The 13,076-nt window shown below is 37.5% G+C and overlaps 1 protein-coding gene across 2 annotated transcripts in view; it reads left to right on the forward strand.

The window, feature by feature from the left end:
• lig (lingerer) overlaps positions 1-13,076 on the forward strand; it is a 612,955-nt gene that overhangs the window by 292,005 nt on the left and 307,874 nt on the right. For both annotated transcript variants that reach the window (XM_067146761.2, XM_067146762.2), the window contains exon 10: positions 2,922-3,224. In XM_067146761.2, the coding sequence (XP_067002862.1) occupies positions 2,922-3,224 (303 nt within the window). The remainder of the gene's footprint in view (positions 1-2,921; positions 3,225-13,076) is intronic.

A 13,076-nucleotide genomic window follows, 5' to 3' on the forward strand; every position in this document is an offset into this window, starting at 1 on the left:
GCAGTTAAAGAATTAAAATTTGCAGACACTTCGTCAGATGCCATATAGGTCAAGCGCAGCATAAGTATGAGACAGGGCTCAACATATCCAAACTTGTACAAATGCATATAACATATCTAAATCCAAGTGTGAGATGAACATGGTACTTGTTCTCCTAGGTAACCTATCCTCCTCCATTCACCTCACTTGACCCCACCACCGAAGCTGGTTTATGCGTACAGCTTCATCCATCGATTTTATTCCAAAATTTGCCTTTATCTCCTCATTCTGAGTACCCTCCTGCCATTGTTCCCACCTGTTTGTACCAGCAATAATTCTTGCTACTTCGATGTCTTTTACTTCTAACTTATGAATATGATATCCTGAGTCCACCCAGCTTTCGCTCCCGTAAAGCAAAGTTGGTCTGAAGACAGACCGATGTAAAGATAGTTTCATCTGGGAGCTGACTTCCTTCTTACAGAATACTGCTGATCGCAACTGCGAGCTCACTGCATTAGCTTTACTATACCTTGATTCAATCTCACTTACTATAATACCATCCTGGGAGAACACACAACCTAAATACTTTAAATTATCGACCTGTTCTAGTTATGTATCACCAATCTGACATTCAATTCTGTTCAATTTCTTACCTACTGACATCAATTTAGTCTTCGAGAGGCTAATTTTCATACCATACTCATTGCACATTTTTTCAAGTTCCAAGATATTAAGACTGCAGGCTTTCGGCACAGTCTACCATTAAGACAAAGTCGTCAGTATAGGCCAAACTGCTTACTACATTTTCACCTAACTGAATCCCTCCCTGCCATTTTATACCTTTCAGCAGATGATCCATGTAAACTACGAAAAGCAAAGGTGAAACCCCTGTAAGTACCCTGAACCAAGAGCTCATTCTACCATCAATTCTCACTGAAGCCCAATTGTCAACATAAATGCCTTTGATTGATTTTAATAATCTACCTTTAATTCCATAGTCCCCCATTATAGCGAACATTTTTTCCCTCGGTACCCTGTCATATGCTTTCTCTAGATCTACGAAACATAAACACAACTGCCTATTCCTCTCGTAGCATCTTTCAGTTACCTGGCGCATACTGAAAATCTGATCCTGACAGCCTCTCTGTGGTCTGAAACCACACTGGTTTTCATCCAACTTCCTCTCAATGACTGATCGCACCCTTCATTCCAAGATGCCAGTGAATACTTTGCCTGGTATACTAATCAATGAGATACCTCGATAGTTGTTGCATTCCTTCCTGTTCCCTTGCTTATAGATAGGTGCAATACTGCTTTGTCCAATCTGAAGGTACCTTACCAATACTCCATGCTAATTTTACTACTCTATGAAGCCATTTCATCCTGGCCTTCCCACTATACTTCACCATTTCAGGTCTAATTTCATCTATTCCTGCTGCCTTATGACAATGGAGTTTACTTACTATCCTTTCCATTTCCTCAAGCATAATTTCACCAACATCATTTTCCTCCTCCCCATGAGCTTGGCTGTTTGCAACACCACCATGATGATTTCCTTTTACATTGAGAAGATGTTCAAAATATTCCCTCCACCTCTCCAGTGATTTCCTGGGATCTATTATGAGTTCACCTGAATTACTCAAAACACGGTTCATTTCCTTTTTCCCTCCCTTCCTAAGATTCTTTATTACTGTCCAGAAACGTTTCCCTGCTGTTGACCTAGCCTTTCTAGGTTATTACCAAAATCTTCCCATGACTTTTTTTTGGATTCAACTACTGTTTGTTTCGCTCTGTTTCTTTCATCTACGTACAAATCCCTCTCTGTCTCGGCCCTTGTTTGGAGCCATTTCTGATAAGCCTTCTTTTTACGTTTACAGGCTGCTCTCTCTTCATCATTCCACCAAGATGTTCACCTTTTCCCATCTTTACACACAGTTGTTCCTAGGCATTCCCTTGCTGTTTCTACTACAGCATCCCTGTATGCCACCCATTCACTTTCTATATCCTGAACCTGCTTACTGTCTAGTGTTCGAAACTTCTCACTAATCATATCCATGTACTTCTGTCTGATTTCCTCGTCCTGGAGATTTTCTACCCTTATTCGTTTGCAGACAGATTTCACTTTCTCTTCCCTAAGCCTAGAGATACTTAGTTCACTACAGATCAGTTAGTGGTCTGTATCATCGAAAAATCCGCGAAAAACTCGTACATTCCTAACAGATTTCCTGAATTCAAAGTCTGTTAAGATATAGTCTATTATGGATCTGTTACCCCTATCCTCCCATGGACTATGTACTTTATATGTAGGCCTAAAAGTCGTGCCTTCCAACTAAAGTAGCCAGTATATACATTAATACGTTTGAAGAATAATGTAGAATGTTTTACATTTATAATTTATAGCTCCTTATTGGCTAGAAGCTATGTGTTCACTGCCAAAAATTTGATGTTATCGCATATTAGACCCCCAACTTCTTTTTTTTTTGGCTGTAAACGTGGAAGGAAAAGGGGTCTAATACACTAGTAAATGCAGTATTAACTATGAAAAATCAAACACGTGCACAAAAATTTCCCAAAAAATTTCTGGCTTCTCCAAGTTCTGGCTTTAGCCATTTTCGCTGTATGATTGATATGGAATAGGTATTGCAATACTTTTTAAATGACCCACTTCAGTCAGAATCAACACAAAGCATATTGCTGTCATAATAGAAAATGGAATGCAGTAGAAGAAATTAACATTATTATCCGTTGTGTCTGCTTTGCAGACATATCCTGTGGGTATAGGAGCAGTTGTCCCATTATTATTGTGACTTGCTGGTATTTCTCTCACCTTAGCAGAGTTTAAATTTGTTTTCTTTCTAATATATATATATTTTTTCCATGTGTAAAGCTATAAAATTGAAAAGGAAGTATTTTTCTGCTATATTTGTATTTATTTGTTTCAGATTCCATCAACAGCGGTAGAAATGCCAGGTGATGCTATTAATAGTATTGGGTACCTGGATGTACAGTTTGGTGGACTTGAGTTTGGGAGTGAGACAAGCTCTTTCGACACCTCGTCGGAACAGTCAAAATATCCCACTAGTGTGTCGGGATCGGTGCTAGATTCTCTTCCTTCGCCGAGAGCAACTTCCAACTTAGATCTAAGTGGAACAAACCAAACATCAGCTCTGGATGCATATACTGCAGCGTCTGCTCAGAAACCTTCGCAAACAAGCATAGCTTCTGCATTGGGGCAGACACAAAAGGTAGTATTATTCCTTCATTTATTAAAAGAATACTGCTTTATTGCATATATCCATTTCATTAAATACAAATGTTTGAAATCTTCAGTTGAACATGTCAAGAAAGGAAAAAATGCTCCAACTCCTGGGAGGACAGAAGCGAGGAGAGGCAGTCAGAAAATAGAGGAAGTACCTTACCGAAAATCAACCCACGCTAGATCTCCTCTTACATGCTTTTTTTTTTTTTTTCAAAATCATCTTAGAATCAGGACATATTCTTTTGCTGTTTACACAAATGGAAAATACCAGTTTTTAAATTAATCTACTTATTCATTTCAACAGTTTGACAACTCAAGGCCACTGATATCCTCTTAACATTCAGTGTATTTCAACCACTATTGTTAGTGGGTATGTTTTGGAATGAAGTAGAACTTGGTTATAATGTCATCCAAGGGACCTGATTGTGTGGTAACCAAGATTTATTCTATCGTTCAAGTCAAGTGGAAAATGATACAGAACAGAACTTAATTAAGCTTATTTTGTATTGTTCATATTTGATTTTAACATTTTAAGTTCTATGTTAAGCAACCGTGACGCACTTCTTGTAGGCTGGGTTAGAAAGAGAGAAATTACTTACCTGGATTGTTGTCTTGGGAGCTGTCCTTTTATTGTGTCACTCCGTGAATTATCAGATACATTTATAATAGGCACGAATGTACTTGCACTCCAAAGAAACTTGTCTCTTCTGTGTCCCAACCTCAGCTTCAACACATTTTCCACTTTAACATCACAACTTGAATTTTCCAAACATCTACCTTCACTGACAAACTCCTACTCTTAGTTACCCTATATTAAGCAATCACTTCATTTATGTCATCTAAGGTGACATCACTGCCCACTTTCATACAGAACATGTACTGCTACTATCACAGCCTGTTCGCATTCGCATATGATCAGGCATTATGACAGTGAAGTAAACAAAGAGTTCCTTTAGTCATTTCTTTGCACTCAAAAAAAGTAATTCAAAGATATTCTGTATTCGAGGCTTTACAAGAGATTGCAGATCAGTGTATTCTAAGACTTATGAAAATGAAAACCTCTGAGACTCATGTCCATCGCGTTTATATGATAGCATCACAAATGTAATTTTAAAAACGCTACATTTGTTGTCAGTCCGTAGTGACATATATGCGTGCTCAGTGCTTAAAAGGTTAAGCCTGATACTTAAAGTGCAAAATTGAAGTACATACAACATAAAATGAATGGATGAATAACAGTATAAGTGAGATTTTTTTATAAAAATGAGTTAAGTGCAGGATACAAGTCGGGGAGGATGTATATTTTAAACAGCAAGGAGGGACAAGTGATAGCGGTAATATTCTGCACTCTGCCGATAGGTGGTATAACTACAAAAGGTATATTTCCTCATGACTCTCCACGCTATGGTGGTACAAGTAACAGGATGGCGGATAGAGCTGACAGCCGTGCATCCGGCTTGCTTTTCAAAGAAGAATATTCACATCAGATCGAAAGAACTTTTTAAAAAATTACAGGTGTTATTCTGAAAGAAGTGAAAATGATATTACAACACAGGATTCGGCAGAGAATGATGATTATGTTCCAGATGAACTTGATGTTCACAGCTTTGGTTTTCTTGAGTTTTCATGAGTCGTTACAGATTTTTTGTGACAAATTAACACGTATAATTACAGAGTGAATGTTTTTTGTAGAGTGATAGTAATTTGTTGTGTTACTATTGAAGTATGTTGTTAATACTGGTAATGAAGTAGCCGACCATAAGTTCCTGATACCTGGCCGCAGGTAACTAGAAAATGACACAGTGTGTGCTCATATATAGAAAAAGAAGAAGAAACCACAATATGTGTTTGTACCTCTTGATTGGATGAAGATAGCTGAGGAAGCAGGAACTCTGTCGCATGTTTCAGGAATGCATCAAGGCTTTTTTTTTTTTTTTTTTCAACCGAACCCATAGCAAAAGTTCTTGTCAGCAGAAAAGTGGATACAGATAGGCAAAATGTCAGCTGCTTAAACCGGGTGAGTTGACCCTGCGGTTAGGGGCGCGGGGCTGTGAGCTTGCGTCCAGGAGATAGTGGGTTCGAATCCCACTCTTGGCAGCCCGAAGATGGTTTTCAGTGGTTTCCCATTTTCACACCAGGCACTGTTTTCAGTGGTTTCCCATTTTCACACCAGGCAAATGCTGGGGCTGTACCTTAATTATAGTTGGAGATACAATACAATACGATTTATCTTGTCTGGCAAGATTAAGGCCATTAGGCCCTCTCTTCCATCTTACCACAAAATACAGTTTTTACATGTACAAAATTGAAATAAACACACAGTTGAAACATCTTGCAACTACTAGACAATACAATATTATGATAAAAAATAAAAATAGGAGAATGATGATGATGATGATGATGATGGTGATGATGAAGATGATTATTTACACAATTATGACATGATTAGCTAATTTCTATTATCCTTGGTAATAACAGTGGGATTATATAAAGTCTATAGTTTGAGGAATGCTAAATCTACAATATTTCCATAGCATTACTTAGTAGGTAGCGGTGACAAAGTTGCCTAAAACTAGCAGGTGAGGCTCCTCTGACAGAGACGGGTAGTGCATTCCATTGTCATGCTGAAGAAATAACAAGTTTGTGTATCGTATGGTGCGGTGAGGTGGAATAGATTTTGACCGTGTTCCAAAACTGTGATTGGATAAGAGGTGGTGAAATTGACTGTACAAGTAGGGAGGTGAGTATGAAGAAGGCATAAAACATGAAGATTACGGCGCTGTTTGAGTTTTAGCCAACCGAGTTCATCGTAGGCAGGTGTAACATGGTCGAAGTAACGTAGGTCACATATATAGCGAACACAGGCGTTTTGCGCGCGTTGTAGTTTGTCGTTAAGAGTAGCAGTCAGGTCGTTGTACACGGCGTCACAGTAGTCGAAATGAGGTAATACCAGAGTGCAAATGAGGCGTTCTTTTAATACTCGAGAAAATATGTTGCGGAATCTTCTAAGTGAGTTAAGTGTCGCAAATACTTTCCTGGAGATGCTGGTAACCTGCTGCTTCCAAGAATGATGTTCGTCTATCATAACGCCGAGATCTTTGACAGATTCACTGAAATCAATGGGTGAATTTTGTAAGTAGAGTTTTGGTAAAGTGAATTTGCTTATAGTTTTTGAACATAGCTGAGGATGTGAAATTATTATAGCTTGAGATTTTACATTATTTAATCTAAGTCCATGCATGTCAGTCCAGTTACAGATTTCTTGTAAGTCTCTATTGAAATTTTTAATTTCATCGGTTAGTCTTACCGGTTCACAGTGCAAGTATAATTGTATATCATCAGCGTACATGTGGTGTCTGCAGCTGTCTGCCGACTACGTATTATCATTGATATACACAGAAAATAGAAGCGGTCCTAGGACAGACCCCTGTGGAACACCAACGTCTAGGGATCGCCAGGACGAATAGTCATTATTGTTATTTCTTAAACACTGCAGACGACCGTGGAGGTATGAATTCATCCACTGATGACTGTTTGTCGAGAAGTGGAGTTTTAAATAGTTTGGAAAGTAGTATGTCTATGTCAACAGAGTCAAAAGCTTTAGAGAAGTCAAGAAGAGCTAGTATGGTAACTTGTCTTTTGTCCATCGCATTGCGAATGTTGTCTGTAACCTTAAGTAGTGCAGTACTAGTGCTGTGGTTACGTCAAAAACCAGACTGGTGTTCGTCAAGAATATCGTTTATTTGCAAGTAGTTGGAGGCTTGTTGGTGTACAGTGAATTGTAGGGCTTTTGAAAGGACCGATAATATGCTCACAGGTCTATAGTCAGTTACGTCTTCAGGCGATGATTTTTTAGCGAGCGGGACGACAACGGCAGCTTTCCATAAGGAGGGTTATATGCCAGTCATTAGTGAGTGGTTAAATATGTGAGTTATAGTAAGTAAAATTATGTCAATTATTGTCTTAATAAGTTCTATTTATATGTTGTCTATCCCTTTGGACTTCGATTTTATTCTAAATATGGCTTGTTTAACTTGCGAGGGTGTTACATGTGAAAAGTAGAATTTTTCTCTGTCAGGTGCAGGGGAGTTGTAATTGCTGTATAGTGTTCTATGTTTCCTTTCTCTGTCAATGGTATGTCCGGGAGTGGTAAAATATGTATTGAGGTAGTCCAGGTGTATGTCAATAGGATGATCGTTCCTTTGTTTACCTATTCCCATGTGTCTTAGTTCTTTCCAAGCCATAGCAGGTCTAGTATTTTGTTTTAGCAGGGTATGTGCATGTCTAATTCTAGCGTTGCGTACTGCCTGCGATGTTTTATTTCGTAGCCGTTTAAATGCGTCAAAATTGTCTTGTCGGTTGTCGCTTAAACTTTCTATGTGCGGCATCTTATCTTGCCATTAACTCCTTTAGCTCTAAGTTTAGCCATGGTGCTGGGGTTCGTGTTACCCATACTGTTTTCGGCAGAGTGTGTCGATCATTGAGCGCTGTCAGATATTCGTTAAATATGTTTACTATTATAAGTTAAAAACTTCATTTTCCCGTATTGAACTGAGATTCACAATTAAAATATCAAGGAAGGTTCAACCTTTTCAATACAAAACGTGTTGAATAAGATGTTCACAACATAATATTTATTAAATAGTTAGAACCGGTTTCGACGCTCATTGCGTCATCATCAGCTACAAAAATCACAGATGGGCAAAGTACATGTCATAAAAATTGCATTAATAACTCTTGCATGGCTGAATACAAATGGTAGACTGCTTTTTCTTAAAAGCTAGAAGAACTTGAGTAAAATATGATGATGTGATGTGACACATAAAAGCATAGTAGTTTGATGGGTAAGTATTGTGCATAAAATTGAACTGATGTTTTGAACATAAAAGTCTGAATATGATGATAAAACGATGTGGTAAAAACAAAGTAGTAAAATTGTCCACTCTTCTGATGTTCAATTCAGGCACATAAGTCCAGGTCCGATGTTATATAGCAATACCAACAAAAAGATTTTGTCGAGGCCGGGACACCTGATGTTGGGCGATTGAATAAGGTTGATCTTCGAATTAGTCTCAGCTCAACAGGATGGTGAGTCTTAAAAGAAAGGAAAGAAAAACTAAGTTAGTGAAATGGAAGTCTAAATGGAGTCGCGGCCAAGGATGATAGGATATGAGACTCACCTTGTTTAGCGTGCTGAGTGTGTGGTGTAAGAAGAGTTGTGGACAAGTGAGATGGGTGTGACTGAGTAGCGAAGTTAGAGTGAGAGGGGTGGAAAGGGTGGGGGGAGGGGAAGTGGAGAGGAGAGGGGTAGGGAGGCAGAGTTTAAGGCGGGTCAGGAGGGCGGAGTGGCAGTGGTGTGGGACGTAAAAGAGTACTGTGGAGAGCGTGAAAGACAGATTTTCCTCCCGTGGTTTTTATACCTCTAAAGACTTCTATTAGGAAGTCGAAAAGAATGTTGGATTTTTCTGAGATTTCGTTAAGATTTAAGTTAGGGTTAAAAAATTGGTCTAGGTGAATAAAACAGTTCTCCGTAACGTCGAGTAAAGGGCCTTTATTTATGTTTTTGAGAATTTCTAGGTCTTGTTCTATGGTAGTAAAATTATGCTTTAAGTCATGTATATGTTGGCCTATTGCGGAAAATCTATTATATCTGATGGCATTAACGTGTTCTAAGTATCTAACTTTGAAGCTGCGCTCGGTCTGTCTGATGTATGAGGAAAAACAGTTATTGCATTGAAAACGGTAAACGCCTGACATTGCGTAAATGTCAGACCTGTTAACTGATTTGGAATTGTGAACTATATCTATGTTTCTATTGCTGGTTCTGTAAGAAATTTTAATATTATGTTTCTTGAAAACATTCGTTACACTGTGTATGTTTTCGCTAAAGGTGAAGGTGGCGAATAGGGCAGGGTTATGTCTTTCTTTGGTTAATGTTGTCTTTAGTCTATGTTTACATTTGTTAATGATGCGTTCTATGAATGAGGTGTTATAACCGTTGAATTTAGCAATGGCACGAATGGTGTTCAATTCCTTCTTTAGGTTTTCCTTGGATAACGGTATTTTTAGTGCACAGTCTACCATACTATAGTAAGTGGCGCATTTATGTGCGTGTGGATGTGTAGAGTCATTTTTAATAGTAGTCGCTGTTTGGGTTGGTTTTCTGTAGATATTGTATTCTAAAGAAGAAGGATGTCGTTTAATTGTAAGGTCTAAAAAATTGATCGAGTAATTGGAATGCGATTCTAATGTGAATTTTATATTAGAATCAATCTTGTTTAAGTTATTAAGAGTGGTAGCTGCATTAACCATTCTGTCATCAAGAATAACCAGAGTATCATCAACATATCTAGACCAGAAGTGTATATTTGAAAAAGTGTTATTGGTATTAATTGCAGTGTCTTCTAGGAAATCTATGTAAATTTCAGCTAAAATTCCTGAGGCCGGCGACCCCATAGCCAGTCCATCTTGTTGGTAAATGCATTTGTCAAATGCGAAATAGTTGTTATGTATTACGAGTTTTTTGGTGTTGATACTGGGATACATATTATTAATATCGAATGAGTGAAGGGTGTAAAATGGTAGTATTTCAAATTTATTCAGTTTTTCGATTAGTTCGATGGTGTTTTTTACGGATTTTTTCGACTGAAATTTATAGTTTTTACTAAGAAATTTTTGTATGAATTGGGCCAATTTATATAATGGGCTAGGTCTATAGTTGATGATGGGGCGTATGGGGACGCCGGTCTTATGGATTTTGGGGAGAGCTTTTGCGGTAGGTAGGCCGGGATTCATATTAATTAATCTCGTTTTTTCTAGTTCTGTAAAAAGGAATGATGTATTTTTTAAAGTTTGTTTTAGGAGACGTTGGATTTGCTGTGTCGGATCTTTTTTGACTAAAGAGAAAGAACAAGTATTGAAAAAACTTTTTGTTTTTTCGATATAATCATTTTTATCCATGATGACTGTTGTATTGCCCTTATCCACTTTTGTGATGATAAGGTTATGAACTTTAATTTTTTCCGCGAGTTTTGTAATGTGTTCTCATTCTGCAAAGGTTTTTTTATGTGAACTAATATTAGTGGGAGTTGTTCTGTTTTTTAGGTTATTGATTTTGTTTAAAGTTCGTTTGACATCGAATCTAACCTCATCTTGTGCGTCTAAAGGTATTTTATTTATGGCTGTTTCGGATTGTATGACTAGTGTGGTAGCGATGTTAACTTTATTTGGATTCGGCCAATTGTGTTTTGGTCCTTTTTCGTGGATCTCGTTTTCCTTGTCTGAAAGTGTTATTTCTGTTAAGTTAGCTACTGGGGGATGGAAATGTTCTATTAAAGACTCTAGGTTACGGGTATTCGATTCGTTAGGAAATGTTGTAGTTGGACTATTCAGCCTTGCGTTATTTTTAAGGTTGTTAAGTTTCTTCTCATGTGTTGCTTGTTTTTGTTCAAGTATATAGAACAGTTTGTCCGCAATTTTATTTTGGAAAATATTCCATTGAGCTTTAGAAACTAAATGTGCTGTCTCAAGGTGCGTCTCATATAGTTTGTTATTTAAAAAAGATTTTTTCTTGTATAAAAATCTTATTTCATTCTTAAGCCAGATTTTATTTACCTTGGCTTGGGTTTTCGAGTGTTGAGGAGATTTTCATTGTATTTTTTTCGAGTTATTTTTAAGAAAGTTCGGAGTTAAATTGTATAATAAACATTGTTTTAAGAAACGAATGTCCTTGCCCAGTTTTGCGATCTTTATTCTTAGGCCCATGTATTGATGGGCTTTAAATTTTGCTTGGTTAGCTTTGTCATTATAAGTTGAAGACTTCATTTTCCCGTATTGAACTGAGATTCACAATTAAAATATCAAGGAAGGTTCAACCTTTTCAATACAAAACGTGTTGCATAAGATGTTCACAACATAATATTTATTAAATAGTTAGAACCGGTTTCGATGTTCATTGCGTCATCATCAGCTACAAAAATCACAGATGGGCAAAGTACATGTCATAAAAATTGCATTAATAACTCTTGCATGGCTGAATACAAATTGTAGACTGCTTTTTCTTAAAAGTTAGAAGAACTTGAGTAAAATATGATGATGTGATGTGACACATAAAAACATAGTAGTTTGATGGGTAAGTATTGTGCATAAAATTGAACTGATGCTTTGAACATAAAAGTCTGAATATGATGATAAAACGATGTGGTAAAAACAAAGTAGTAAAATTGTCCACTCTTCTGATGTTCAATTCAGGCACATAAGTCCAAGTCCGATGTTATAAAGCAATACCAACAAAAAGATTTTGTCGAGGCCGGGACACCTGATGTTGGGCGATTGAATAAGGTTGATCTTCGAATTAGTCTCAGCTCAACAGGGTGGTGAGTCTTAAAAGAAAGGAAAGAAAAACTAAGTTAGTGAAATGGAAGTCTAAATGGAGTCGCGGCCAAGGATGATAGGATATGAGACTCACCTTGTTTAGCGTGCTGAGTGTGTGGTGTAAGAAGAGTTGTGGACAAGTGAGATGGGTGTGACTGAGTAGCGAAGTTAGAGTGAGAGGGGTGGAAAGGGTGGGGGGGAGGGGAAGTGGAGAGGAGAGGGGTAGGGAGGCAGAGTTTAAGGCGGGTCAGGAGGGCGGAGTGGCAGTGGTGTGGGACGTAAAAGAGTACTGTGGAGAGCGTGAAAGATCGATTTTCCTCCCGTGGTTTTTATACCTCTAAAGACTTCTATTAGGAAGTTGAAAAGAATGTTGGATTTTTCTGAGATTTCGTTAAGATTTAAGTTAGGGTTAAAAAATTGGTCTAGGTGAATAAAACAGTTCTCCGTAACGTCGAGTAAAGGGCCTCTATTTATGTTTTTGAGAATTTCTAGGTCTTGTTCTATGGTAGTAAAATTATGCTTTAAGTCATGTATATGTTGGCCTATTGCGGAAAATCTATTATATCTGATGGCATTAACGTGTTCTAAGTATCTAACTTTGAAGCTGCGGCCGGTCTGTCCGATGTATGAGGAAAAACAGTTATTGCATTGAAAACGGTAAACGCCTGACATTGCGTGAATGTCAGACCTGTTAACTGATTTGGAATTGTGAACTATATCTATGTTTCTATTGCTGGTTCTGTAAGAAATTTTATTATTATGTTTCTTGAAAACATTCGTTACACTGTGTATGTTTTCGTTAAAGCTGAAGGTGGCGAATAGGGCAGGGTTATGTCTTTCTTTGGTTAATGTTGTCTTTAGTCTATGTTTACATTTGTTAATGATGCGTTCTATGAATGAGGTGTTATGCAGCTACCACTCTTAATAACTTGAACAAGATTGATTCTAATATAAAATTCACATTAGAATCCGATTCCATTTACTCGATCAATTTTTTAGACCTTACAATTAAACGACATCCTTCTTCTTTAGAATACAATATCTACAGAAAACCAACCCAAACAGCGACTACTATTAGAAATGACTCTACACATCCACACGCACATAAATGCGCCACTTACTATAGTATGGTAGACCGTGCACTAAAAATACCGTTATCCAAGGAAAACCTAAAGAAGGAATTGAACACCATTTGTGCCATTGCTAAATTCAACGGTTATAACACCTCATTCATAGAACGCATCATTAACAAATGTAAACATAGACTAAAGACAACATTAACCAAAGAAAGACATAACCCTGCCCTATTCGCCACCTTCAGCTTTAACGAAAACATACACAGTGTAACGAATGTTTTCAAGAAACATAATATTAAAATTTCTTACAGAACCAGTAATAGAAACATAGATATAGTTCACAATTCCAAATCAGTTAACAGGTCTGACATTTACGCAATGTCAGGCGT

This window comes from Anabrus simplex, chromosome 5, assembly GCF_040414725.1.
Source record: "Anabrus simplex isolate iqAnaSimp1 chromosome 5, ASM4041472v1, whole genome shotgun sequence".
Classification (NCBI taxonomy): domain Eukaryota; kingdom Metazoa; phylum Arthropoda; class Insecta; order Orthoptera; family Tettigoniidae; genus Anabrus; species Anabrus simplex.